The 12894-nt window shown below is 36.3% G+C and overlaps 2 protein-coding genes across 2 annotated transcripts; one reads left to right on the top strand and one right to left on the bottom strand.

Moving 5' to 3' along the window:
* Window positions 1-2535: 2535 nt before the first annotated feature.
* LOC21391153 (cysteine desulfurase, mitochondrial) lies at window positions 2536-4491 on the bottom strand. Its single transcript, XM_010101096.2, has one exon. It carries the CDS (start codon window positions 4371-4373, stop codon window positions 2997-2999), a length of 1377 nt encoding a protein of 458 aa, XP_010099398.1. The 5' UTR covers window positions 4374-4491; the 3' UTR covers window positions 2536-2996.
* A 720-nt stretch (window positions 4492-5211) lies between these two features.
* LOC21391152 (uncharacterized protein DDB_G0290685) lies at window positions 5212-8405 on the top strand. Its single transcript, XM_010101095.2, has 2 exons — window positions 5212-5482; window positions 6011-8405. The coding sequence occupies exon 2, from the start codon at window positions 6060-6062 to the stop codon at window positions 8115-8117; it is 2058 nt and encodes a 685-aa protein (XP_010099397.1). The 5' UTR covers window positions 5212-5482; window positions 6011-6059; the 3' UTR covers window positions 8118-8405.
* The last annotated feature ends 4489 nt before the right edge of the window (window positions 8406-12894 follow it).

The raw sequence follows: 12894 nt of genomic DNA, 5'->3' as shown, positions 1-12894 counted from the left end.
ATATATATATAGAGAATTAAGTCGGTTTCATGTTGAACCACGGTCGAAACAGCCATAAAGAATCAAAGGGTCAGAATCTCAATGAACGTTGGACACGAGACAAAACACAGCATACAAGTAAACTAAGACAGAGACGTGGCAAGTAAATAAGTTTTAGAGTACTGACAAATTCAGGCCGATAGGAAAACAGGAATTTCCTGTAATATTCATAAATTGAAACATTCTGCGATATTTGAAGCATTCTCCAAGATGTAAGCAACCAGGGCTTCCTCCTTCTTCATCATCATGTTTGGGAGGGACTTCCAGATCGGCCGCCAAGCTTTTTTCAGTCTCACTTTAGCAAAGGTCGCCGAGCCTTTGTAAGAGTGACTTAATAAAAAAGTTTTATTAATAAAATAATTTTTTAAAAATTTTTATTCACAAAAATACTACGAAACGACCAAAAACGACAATCTTTTTTAAAAATCAATCAGTGATCGTTCTTCATAAAAAATGAAAAAAGTCATTTTATCAATTTTGTTTTGTTAGATAGTCTGATCTAACAAATTTCTCTAGTTTGTCTAGTTTTTCTATTGCATGAGAAAAAGAGGAAGCATAGACACGAGCAACGGTTTGCTCGGTCCAAGAAATAGACGCATAAATCAAGCTTGCAGCAGATCTCATGCACTCTAAGAGCTACTGAATCCATGTTTAGTTCGTTAGTTTAAATTTTATTAATTTAAACATTTTAATTTAAACAAAAAAATTTAAACTGTAATTTAAATTATAATTTAAATTGACGTTTGAATGTATAGTTAAAATTTTAATTTGAACAGGAAATAAAATTTGAATTTGTGTTTAATAATTATGAAAAGTAGAGAACGTGAGCACTTTTTACTGTTTAAAAATAATTTGAACGAGATTAAACTTAAAGAGAGGGTTAAATTTTAAGTTGAGACTCAATTCAAACAGGAAATATAATTCAAACTACATGTTTATTGAATGTCAATTCAAACTGTGCTCATTGTTTAAACTAAGTTGAACTGAACTAAACTAATGAAATGAACGGGGTTGAGTCCTTTTTTTTCAAATAAAAAAATCTCTTTTTCCCCAAATAGAAAGCTATCCGCTGGAAGAGATTGGTTTCATCAATAGGATAAAGCACCATCAGGTTTGAAAAAAGCAAAACCCAAAAGAAATTTGTCCCGAAGTAATTACGTAATACGTTCACTATGGAAAGTCTGAAGTTGTAGATCAGCTTGGTACATTTGCGAAATTCAGAAGAGCCCCATGGTGCTCTAACAACCATACAAAAATATGTCCCTCCACAATCACCTAGGCCTAAGATACTTCTGGTTCACATGTTTAATGAGACAAAAAACAAAGGTAATCTGAAGAAATGATAACCATCTTTGGTTTGGATCGTAGTTGACAAAAGAAATTTCTAACAGTAATTTTTGATAAACTAGCACCATAGTAAACAGAACAAAACAAAATCATAAGATATTTAACAGTTTATGATCCCTTTAATCAGAGCTTGGAGCAATTAAATATTGCCCGCGTCATTCTATTTCTGATGTTTTGCTACTCAAAAAAAGACCAAGATGCTACTGCAAGCTCACACTTTTATAATGCTTTTGTATCAAACTCAAATATTTTCAAAGTTCTACAATCTATCCAGAAAATCATTAGTACTGTTCAATTTCAGAGAACCACCAGAAGTCATTGATCATAGAGCATTGTAAAATCTTCTACACTACCACTCCAGATAAGCAGACATACAATAAGGTGTATGCACAGAGTTTCGAGGGACAGCAAATTGAAGACAGTAGACTTGAACTCATCCACAAAGAGTTGAATCAGAGCTTGAAGAAAATTGATGATAAAAAAGATACAAGAAACTTGACACCTTGTGAGTTTTGAAAGACAAACTTACTCAAAACAAAATTCTCGTTCTATTTAACGAGTAAACTTCTTTATTGTACCAAAATAATATAATGATATAAATCATCTCTATGAACTTTGACAATACCTGTAGGACTTCGGTTTGTTGAATCTTTTTGCACGGTCACTTCTTGTCCATGAATTAAAAAAAGGAAAGAAGCATAAAGTGCACGGTTACAACCCACAACCAATGCCAGACGAAGCCTAAATAGACGATCTTCATAATGCTTGTTCTTACTGCTAAACCAAAAGGACAGAATTGAAACAATCCAAACAACAAAACTTCCAGTTTTCCAAGATCCAAACTTACATCTCCTTGCACAACGAGCACTTCTGAAATAGTTGGGAAGGTATCTCAACAAAGCAGAAAAGAAGCATAATACCATCATAATCGAGTACAAATCCTAACAGGAAAATACATGGAGCAATGTCCAGAAGCACAGCGGAAACTGATGGATGATAAAGACCAAATAGAAAGGAAAGTGTCCCCAACTAACAACCGTACTAGATAAGAAAAAAAAAATCTAGTGATCACCTAATTCTCAAGTAAATTTGGTTTGCTAATACAACGAAAACAATCTCCTCGCCACACAAGGTCACATACCACAAAGGTACACAAATAAACTCATTACTCAGTAAATGCTCAAGGGATCAAAACTTCCATGTACATTACTTTAACCAACAAGGTGCATAAACACACCAATAAAGCACATCATCTGTTATAAACTACAAGAAATATAATATATCAATATCTTAAGTGTAAACAGTTAAACTAACACCCATTATTCTTTCATCATTGTCATCAAGCTGGCTGATTTCTAGAAGCGTTGTAAAGTACCATGTATGTTTGCAAATGAAGTCGCAGAGCAACTATCACTATGAGTACTTCTCCAAAGACATCTATAGGGATTAGGGATAACGAAACAAAAACCTGTATCAGACCCCGATAGATTCTGCAACTCCCTAGGCAAAAGCTCCATACAAAAGGTCCTATCTTCACTATCCAAGCTCATATTTGAATAGGCTCGTCATCATTCAACGTCCCACTGTGACAATTCCTCTCATCGAATTCTTTAGTGCTGTGACCATGTTATATCCTTAAGGTTTCTCCCTTCCTTCACAAGCTCATAAAGCGGACTCATTTCCCTCAACTTCTCCACCTGATCAACCGTAAGCTCCACCGCCCTGTCGATTTCCGCCTCCGTCGTGAACCTCCCAATTCCGAACCTAATCGAAGTGTGCGCCATGTCCTCTTCCACGCCCAACGCTCTCAACACATAGGAGGGCTCCAAGCTCGCGCTCGTGCAGGCGCTACCGCTAGACACCGCCACCTCCTTCAGCCCCATCAGCAGGCTCTCGCCCTCGACGTACGCAAACGACAGGTTCAAATTCCCAACGTAGCGCCTCTCCAAGCTCCCGTTCACCACCACCCCATCAAGCTTAGCCCGAATTCCGTTCAGCAACCGCTCTTGCAGCTCAGAAATCCACCTCTCGTCGTACGCCATTTCCTTCTTCGCAAGCTCGCAGGCCGCCCCCATGCCGACGACCAACGGCGTCGGCACTGTCCCGCTCCGAATCCCCCTCTCCTGTCCCCCGCCGTTCATCTGCGGCTCGACGCGAATCCTCGGCCTCCGCCGCATATAAAGAGCCCCGACACCTTTCGGCCCGTACACCTTGTGTCCGCTGAGAGACATCAGACTCACATTCCACTTGTTAACATCGATCCGAATCTTCCCCAAGGCCTGAGCAGCATCAGTGTGGAAAGGAACATTAAATTCCTTGCAAATTCTCCCGATTTCCTCCATCGGCTGAATCACGCCGATTTCGTTGTTCACCGCCATGACTGAAACCAGTCCGGTATCGGGCCGAATCGAGGATTTCAGCTTCTCTAGGTCAACGAGGCCGTCGGAGCCGACGGGGAGGTAGGTGATCTCGAAGCCTTCTTGCTGGAGATGGCGGCACGAATCGAGGACGCATTTGTGCTCGGTCTGGGTGGTGATGACGTGACGCTTCTTCTCCTTGTAGAAATGCATGACGCCCTTGACGGCGATGTTGTTGCACTCGGTGGCGCCGGAGGTGAACACGATCTCCTTCGGCGACGCGCCGATGAGCTCGGCGACCTGCGCGCGCGCGTTCTCCACCGCCTCGTCGGCCTCCCATCCGTACAAGTGGGTACGGGAGTGAGGGTTTCCGTACCGCGACAAGTAGAACGGCATCATCGCGTCGAGGACCCTCGGATCGACCGGCGAAGTTGCCTGCACATCGAGGTAGAGCGGCCGGCCGGATATTCTCACTCCTTTCATGTTGATTCCGTCTGTCGTCTCCTCCAAAGGCTCGGGAGCGACGGCGGCGGCTGTCGACGTGGCTCTGAGATTGGAGAATACGGCGCCGGAGGCGGTGGTTCTCTTGAGCGCATGGCGGAGATTGGAAGCGAACAGCTTCGACGCCATTGAGAATTTGATATTTGAGGTTTTAGGGTTTTGAGGTTTTTCAAACACTTTCCCTTGGTTCTACCGCAAAGAACAGGAAGAAGATGACGAGGGTGAAGTTAGGGGCACCGACTTAGGAAATATGATGGAAATCTTCGAGAGAACACGTGGCGATTCTTTGGCCTTTGATAATTTGTATTAAACTGAACTCTATTTTTTAATAATTACAAAAAATACCTTCTAATTCTTTTTTTTTTTTCTAAATTTTTCTGCCTATTATTAAAAACTAGTAATCACTAACGTATTTTAGGGATAAAAAAAATTAAAAGAAGAACAAAAAATAGACTGAATTAATTAATCGAAATACGTTTCTTACAAAAAAAAAATTTTCTGAAAATATTTTTCTTTTAGAAGACATAAAATTAAAACTTCTATTTTTTTAGATTTTTTTATGTTTAAAGTGTTTTTCATAAATTGAGTTATTTTCATCATTCCATTTTATTCATTCACAAATGTTATTTAAATTCAAAAAAAAAATAGTGGATTAAATGAAAAAAATTAAGATAACATTTGTTTTAAAATTTTTTTCTAATTTAAAATTATAATTTTTAATTCTGTTATAGTATTTTTTTCTTATAAAATATTTAAATTTTAAAAATTAATTATGAACTATAATTTTAAATTCATAAATTAAATTAACCTTAAAACTAAAAAGTATAATTACGTAATTAACCAACTTTTTAGGCATGTTATCGTGTCCGTGTCCGTAAGTAACGACGTCGCAAAGTACTGGTAAACGTGGTAAAGCCACGTTCTAATGGGAAACTGTCCACTTTACTTTAAATAGATCAGAAGAAAAAGCAAAAAAAAAAAAGAAAGAAAAAATCAATCTTTGAGCAAATGTGCTGACACTTCGCTTCTCTTGTCTTTCGCAAATACTTTTGTTTCAGATCCATCTCTCTCGTACCACAAGCACTTCTTTTTGTGGGTCACACTTCTAATTCAAAGCCATTACCCAACTTTCCTTCCTTTCTTTTTTAGTTCTTTCGCAGTATAACTCTACCGACCGACAAGATAAAAAGCTTAAAACACTTTTTTCTCATCATTCTATCAGACTCCAATTTCCACAGGTAATTAACTCTTTTTTTTTTTTAAAGAGCAACTTACTTTTCTCTACTATGGAAATTTCTCAAATGTGGATTTAAGTGTGAACATATTTGTTTTTATGATTTGGTGTAGACTCTTTCTTGTTCAGATCTGCTTTGATCTCCGTCGTTTCTTGTCTTTTTATCAGTTTTCTGAAATTGTGTTGCTTTAGAACGGGATAGAAATTGCCATCTTATCATATATATAAGGTTGTTTAGCTATTTGAGTGGCCTTTTCAGAGCCTAAAAGAATGGATATCAGATAATTTGATCTGGGTTCTTCTGAGCTGATAATATAGACACTGCTTCATTTCTATTCATGTAAATTTCACCTGTATTTTGCTTTTGAGAACAAGGGAAAGTTGGGTTTTCTTTTTCTTTCTCATTACTTTTTTTTTTTAAAAAAAAAAAAAAATTCTAGACTCTAGTGAGAATGCAGAATTTATTTAGATTTTCTCTGTTTGAAGTTTGAACTGAATTTGAGGCCTTGATAGGAGTTGATCTGTAATACAGGTGTCTGGAAAAGACAATATATATAGGCTGAGCCTGCAACAAGTTCATCATGTTCAAGCAATCCCCTCGTCGGAACTCGAGATCTAAAGGTTTCAAGGTGAAGCATGCAGTCCAGCTTTGTCTTCTGCTGGGTGTGTGCATCTGGCTAGCTTATCAATTGAAGCAGTCCAGTGACAAGAAATCGCAGCTCAGCATAAACGCGAAGACAGGGACTGAGATCTTAAAGCTAGGGAGAAAGGATCTCGACCCTCAAGGGGACGGAACCGCTGTTAGAGATGTGAGGCACAAGGAGGAGGAAGAGGAAACCGGGAACGGCGAGGACCAAAACAAGACTCAAGAGGTTGAGAACGAAGGAAAAGGAGATGGCAATGATGAGACGAATGACAATGCTCAAGATAGTACTGACGAGGGGACTGAGCATCGAGGTGATTCGGTTGATACGCAGAATGAGAGTGAAGAGAACAAGGGCAATGTCAACGAAGAGAACGAGAGTGAAGAGAGGAAAGAGAAGGAGAATGGAGAGGGTAAAGAGAGTGAAAACGAAAACAAAGAGGGTGAAGACAGCAATGACAAGCAAAGTGAGAGTGGAGAAAGTAAGGAGGAGGCGAATGAGGAGAGCAAAGAGAAGGAGAATGAAGAAAAAACTGAAGAGAAAGAAAATGTAGAGGAAGGTCAGAACGTGGATAATAAAGAAGAGAACAAGGAGACAGATAGTAAGGAAACGAACAGAGAAACGGAAGAGAATGAGAGGAAGATTGAGGACACAGTTTTGTCGGATAATCATGTGCAAGACGGAGGAAATGGAAATAATGAGGCAAGAGAAGAAAACTATAAGGGGGATGATGCTTCCAGTGCTGTAGAACATGAAACTCAGAGTGCAGCAGAGGAAAATGAGCAACGCGGTCCTGAAGACTCAAATGAGGTAAAGCAGTTTGAAAACAAAGAGAAGAGTGAGGGTGAGCAAGAGAGAAATACAAACAGTGGAGTTGAAACCAACCAAAACGAGTCGGTTTCAAATGGAAATAAAAACAGTGATATTAAAACTACAACAAGCACTGAAGATGGTGGAAATGGGAGTGATCATGCAGACACAGGAAATGGATCCTTTCACGATTCGACGGTAGTTTCTGATGACCAGCAGAAAGTGGACACCAACACTGGAGAGAGTCTTGGTTCGACACAGCAAAAAGAGACAGAGAAAGTGCAAAACCCCGGTGAGACAGCGGAGAATACAGATTCTAAGGGAGACGAGTCTACACAGCAAAATGCGGTGCAAGAGAAAACTGAGAATTCTGAACCAACCAACAATGAGAAACAAGATTCTGAGGAAACACCCGTCTCCACGACTACAGAAAATGGAAATGGAGAATTCAAAGACACTTCTGGAACTTCTGAATCTGACTCGAACAGCAATACAGAACAGTCAGCCACGAGTGAAAACACAGAAGCTGTTCAGAACCAACAGTCCAACACTAACTCCAGATCCGAGGTAACACATGAGGGGACAAAAGACATTGTAGTGACACTGAAAACGAATGAGGACGATGCTGGCCAAAAGGAACAAGTTGATTCTTCTGGTTCTTCATTCCAGCAAGAGAACAACGAATCCTTGAACAAAGATAACAATGCAGATGAAAGCAAGAACAAAGATAATAATGCTGATGCAGGCCAGAATGCAAACGAGAATGCTGGTCAGCAGAACACAAAGGACAATGCAAACGCAGACCACAAAGAATCAGCTGATTCTTCTGATTTTGCAGTCCCCCAAAATAAAGAGGAAACCTCAAACACAGACAAAAATACTGTTTCCAGCCAGAACTCAAACGAGAATGGTAATCAGAATACGAACGAGAATGGCAACACAAATGGAGAGCAAAGCAACATAATTGGCAATGAAGGAGCAGGCCAAGGAGAACAAACTGATGCACAGAAGGAGAGTGAAGCGTCCTCAAATGCGAGTGAAAGCAGCAACGCAAGTCAAAATGAGCCGGTAAACTCATCGGATTCTTCAATCTCTCAAGAAGAGAAAGAGGCTCGTACTGATTTAGGAACTCTACCAGAAAGCAATGACCAAGGCAATAACAATGGAGAAACAGCTGCAGAGTAACTTGTTCTAAGCTGTTTTAAACATTCTTGACACGAACTAGTCATTTTATTTTCATCTTCTTTGTTAATTAACTCGTGAAGGTTCTCTCTTTTTGTGTCCCTGTTGAGATGAGTGTTGAAACAAAACATGCATGTTTAGTTCTTCAGAGACTATGAAATGTTGTAACATCTAAGTTTTAGTAGTGTCTCAATTGGGTTACCATTTCGTCTGTTAATTTTGGTGGTTTGGCAAAGTAACACTCTCTACAAACTAAACTCATCGGAGAACAAATTGCTTCTTCTTTTAAAGGCCAGCACATAGACTTAATTTTGCGCTTTTTCCTCATCAATGTTTTGCGAATTGGCGAGTTGCTTTTAAATTTTGATTTTCCCCTTGAATTTCTTTAGTGTCATAGAGTATTCCTAAAATTGATGATCGTTGTTACAATTTGGATGGTGCTAACAGAAATACCCTCGAACATGTCATGACATGACATCTCATCTGAAGAGCAGATATTGAAACGGAGCACGTCAAATTACATGCATAACACCCTTTTAAAATTCATGAGATAATTTGATAAAATTAAAAGTTCATGACTATTTTGTCAAAATTAAAAGATAAAAGCGCCAAACCTCATATTTATTTGGCAATTTACTGATGAAATGGATGACACAAAGATCATTTTGTCTTTGGAGATTACACTTTTTTTTTTTTTTTTTTGAATTAAGAATGGAGATTACACCTTTAGAAGATTGGTTAAGTAGGTTTCTCGATACACAAGGCAGTTTGTTGGTCTCTTTAGGACCAGTCGAGCATGTGGTTATAAATGCAATATCATCACGAGAACGTGTCAAAAATATCACAAACCTAAAAACAAACATAGAAAACTACAGCCAAAGACTCTAACAGCAATTTGGGACATCCCAACTTTACGACTTAGAAGATGACCATAATAGCCTTTTTAGAGGTGGTCGGGATATCATTGTGGAATTGTATTTCAACACCAAACACGAAAAAGACAGTTGAGCTTTTGTCCCAAGAAGATGTTTGTGTTTAAAGTAAATGTATAGATATGCAAATATGAAAGCCCCATGCTTTTCTTTTTCCCTTACTTGTACATGTTATGTTTAGCTAAAAGAGCTCGGTACTTTTTTTGGATTTCATATGACTAAAGCTATCATTGTCATTTAGCTAGTTCAGTTTAGAATTGTTATTCAACCACCAAGTGGAATAGCAATTTCGAAAGAATAGTCATTCTTTTGTCCAACTATAAGAATGACTAAGGCCTCGTTCACTTCGCGGATTCGAGTTTTTAATTCGAGCTGAGATGTGACATTTTCTGAGAGCTTTTCACTGTAACAGAAAAAGTTGATGTGACATTTTCTGAGAATTTTTTACTGTAGAAACTTAAAACTGAAAACTCGAATCGGTGAAATGAACGAGGCCTAAGTTTTAAGAATTATCGTTTTATTCTAATAGTCATTCCATCATATCAATTGTATCTTAAAAGTGTGTTTGGTAGTAAAAATTGAAGGGTGGAGGGATTGATGTGGAGGAATTCAGGTGTGGAAGGTGAAAAGTTATAGTGCGTTTGGTTAGTGGATTCGTGTCATGATCTGAATTATGGTTCGTGATTCGCTATAATATTTTTTCTCATAAAAAATACATATAAATTAAAAATAATTCTAAATCATAATTCTAAATCCATAAACCAAAGTTAACTTCTTCGATTAGGTTGAAAGGTCGGAGGAGGGGAAAATGCTAGGGATTGTGAATCCCTTGGGCCCACCAGAATCTTTCCTCCCATTTATGAACGGATTGGGCCGAGTTGAGGGGAAAAAATTATTGCCTTTCCAATATTGACCTTGTTAACTTTTAAATTCCAACCAAGTGATATTCTAATCATTATTCACGTCTTTTTTTTTCCTTTTATTATCATCTGCCAACTACCAAGTATGTTGTGCGTACACCTTTATACATTTACAATGTAAAAGATACTTTTTTGTATCTGTTTCTTTCACGAAAACATCAGAATATATTCTTGTTTTGTTATAAAAATTAAATTTAATAATATATATTATAAATATGTATGTATATAATTATAACCAAGCAACAGAATTTGTGTAATATATTGAAACAACATATAATGCAATTACAAATACAAATTTAACGATTTCAACCACACACACACACACACACACACACAAAAAAAAAAAAACAAATTAAACGAAAGATTACTATGGTAATTTTATCAATAAAACTAAACCATTCCCTCCCCATTTCCATCTAATACCAAACAAAAAAATGAAAAGCCATCATCATTTCTTTCTATCATACTAAACAATTTTGAGAAAACTTATAATCATTTTCATCCTTTACACTCTTCCTTCTAACCTTATAGATCCTTCCACCATTCGGCCCCTCCTACCAAAAGGACCCTAAGAGTTTTCATAAAACGATTTAGTCAAATTGAAGCAAATTTATTCACTGTAAGGTATTTACCTTACTTTTAGTTAACCAAAATTCAATACATGAAATAATGTCGATTTAGACTATTATTTAGGCGCCCTCTCTAAAATTCAACTCGTGATTTTTTTTTTTTAAGGAAAAGTTATCCCTTTTTTTTCTTTAATCACCTGAAGCCCACCTATTCTTGAAAACTCACGAGTCATGGAAAGGAGAAGAAAATAAAAAAAAAATAGAGAATTTACTCTTAAAAAGTGCATGAATCTAGATATTTATCCTTTATTCTTGATAAATACCATTTTATTAGTGTAATTATTTAATTCTAAATGTTATAAATTAAGAGTAAAGGATAAAAATCCTAACTCGTGCACTTTCAAGAGGTATTTGTTAAGATTATCCAAAGAAAATCAATATACTCATTTCACCATGATGGGGAATTTCTGAGTGGGTTTTCTCCAAACATAAGTAGTTGTATTAAAAGGGTTGGTTCTAATCTTATACCTGCATTTTAAGTTTATCAAAAAGTGTACTTTTTTATTTGGGACATTTTTCAGTACGCTAACATACTGGTAGGTTATATATTCTGTCCTCCAGATCTGAATAAAATCACGTAAAAATAAAAAAAATGTGCAGATCCAACGGTTAAAAAAATTTGATTTACTGATACACCATGCATACTAGAGAATCTCTCTTTTTATTTTTTAAAGAAAATGTATTTTTTGAATGATGTTAGTTTCATATCCTATCTATATAGTTTCATATCCTGTCTATATATCTCCTAGTCAACAACTACTTTTGACCATTTAAATGACTAATTTACTTTTAAAAAAAACGGTCAATTATTTCACTTTATACCCACAATTTGTCCATCATTTAAGTGTGCAATGTTAAAAAATCCAAAATACACTATACATATTTTTAATAAACTTATAATGTCGGATATAAAATAGTAAATAACACTTCAGATTGAATAAGGATCCATTTGGTTCATGCATTTAAACTAGTTATCTTTAATTTTAGGGATAAAGAGAGAAATAGCATAATTAGTAAAGTGATTAGTAAATTATAACATATTTTTTAAAAAATAGTAAATTATAGCATAATTTGATATTTTAAGTTTTAAACATTATTAAAAATCCAATAATACTCCTAAACCTCATTTTTCACCTCACTCATCCCCTTTAAACATCTATTTTTTTAAAAATAGTAAATTATAGCACATTTTTTAAAACAGATAGATTATAGTCAAGTCCACCATGACCGGGACCGGCGGCTAGAGACCATTTTCCAGCAACTTGTGCTCGTTTTCGGCGACCGGTGACTGTTTTCTGGTGATCGTTTAACGCTGTATTTATTGCAAAATATCGCATTTACCATTTAATACCGTATTTACTAGTAAATACTATATTCGACCACCAACTCTAGTGACCGTTTAACGCTGTATTTACAAGTAAATATCGTGTTTGACAATAAATATCGTATTTACTAATAAATATCATATTTACCCAAAAATCCGGCCACCGACTTCGGTGACCATTTAACACTAAATTTACTAGTAAATATCGTATTTACTAACAAATATCATATTTATCTAAAAATTTGGACACCGATTCCATCGACCGTTTAACACTATATTTACTAGTAAATATTGTATTTACGAGTAAATACCGTATTTACGAGTAAAAATCATATCTGTCCAAAAATTTGATCACTAACTCCGGCAACCATTTAACACTATATTTACCGGTAAATACAATATCGTATTTACTAGTAAATATAATATTTATCTGAAGATCCCGCCACCAACTCTGGGGGCTATGAAACTGTAATGACTGAGAAAATTCCAGACTTTAAATAATACAATTTATTTATTTAAGCCAAGGATTTTCCTAGAAAATATTATGTGACTGAAGGATTTATGGAATCAATATATGTATTCCTAAATTCTGTAGCAGATTTCATGTTAAGTTCATGTTTTCGATCAAGTAAATTCGATCGATAAATTCTTGTCGTACTTTAAGGCGGAATAATATTCAGTACAAGTATAATTTGAGAATCTTAATTTCAAGAATCTCCAAACACAGCATGATGTTAGTAGCGTAAAAAAAAAAACGCACTGACATTTTTAAAAAAGAGAAAATCCTTAATTGTCAGACAGCTAGGTTAAAGTCACAAGATAGATACCTATAGTAGAAGGGTACAATGTGAGCTAAGGAGTTGACACCGTCAGAAATAATGTCACTCCCGGGATATAATGCAGAAAAGTTAAATTTAGAATTTATTCAGTCTAGAATTAATTTCAAGACTTGAAACAGTTTAAGATATTACGCGA

Source organism: Morus notabilis, unplaced genomic scaffold, assembly GCF_000414095.1.
Source record: "Morus notabilis unplaced genomic scaffold, ASM41409v2 Scaffold300, whole genome shotgun sequence".
Taxonomy (NCBI): domain Eukaryota; kingdom Viridiplantae; phylum Streptophyta; class Magnoliopsida; order Rosales; family Moraceae; genus Morus; species Morus notabilis.
The sequence above is the reverse complement of the archived record's forward strand: the minus strand, read 5'-3'. Positions and strand labels throughout refer to the sequence as shown.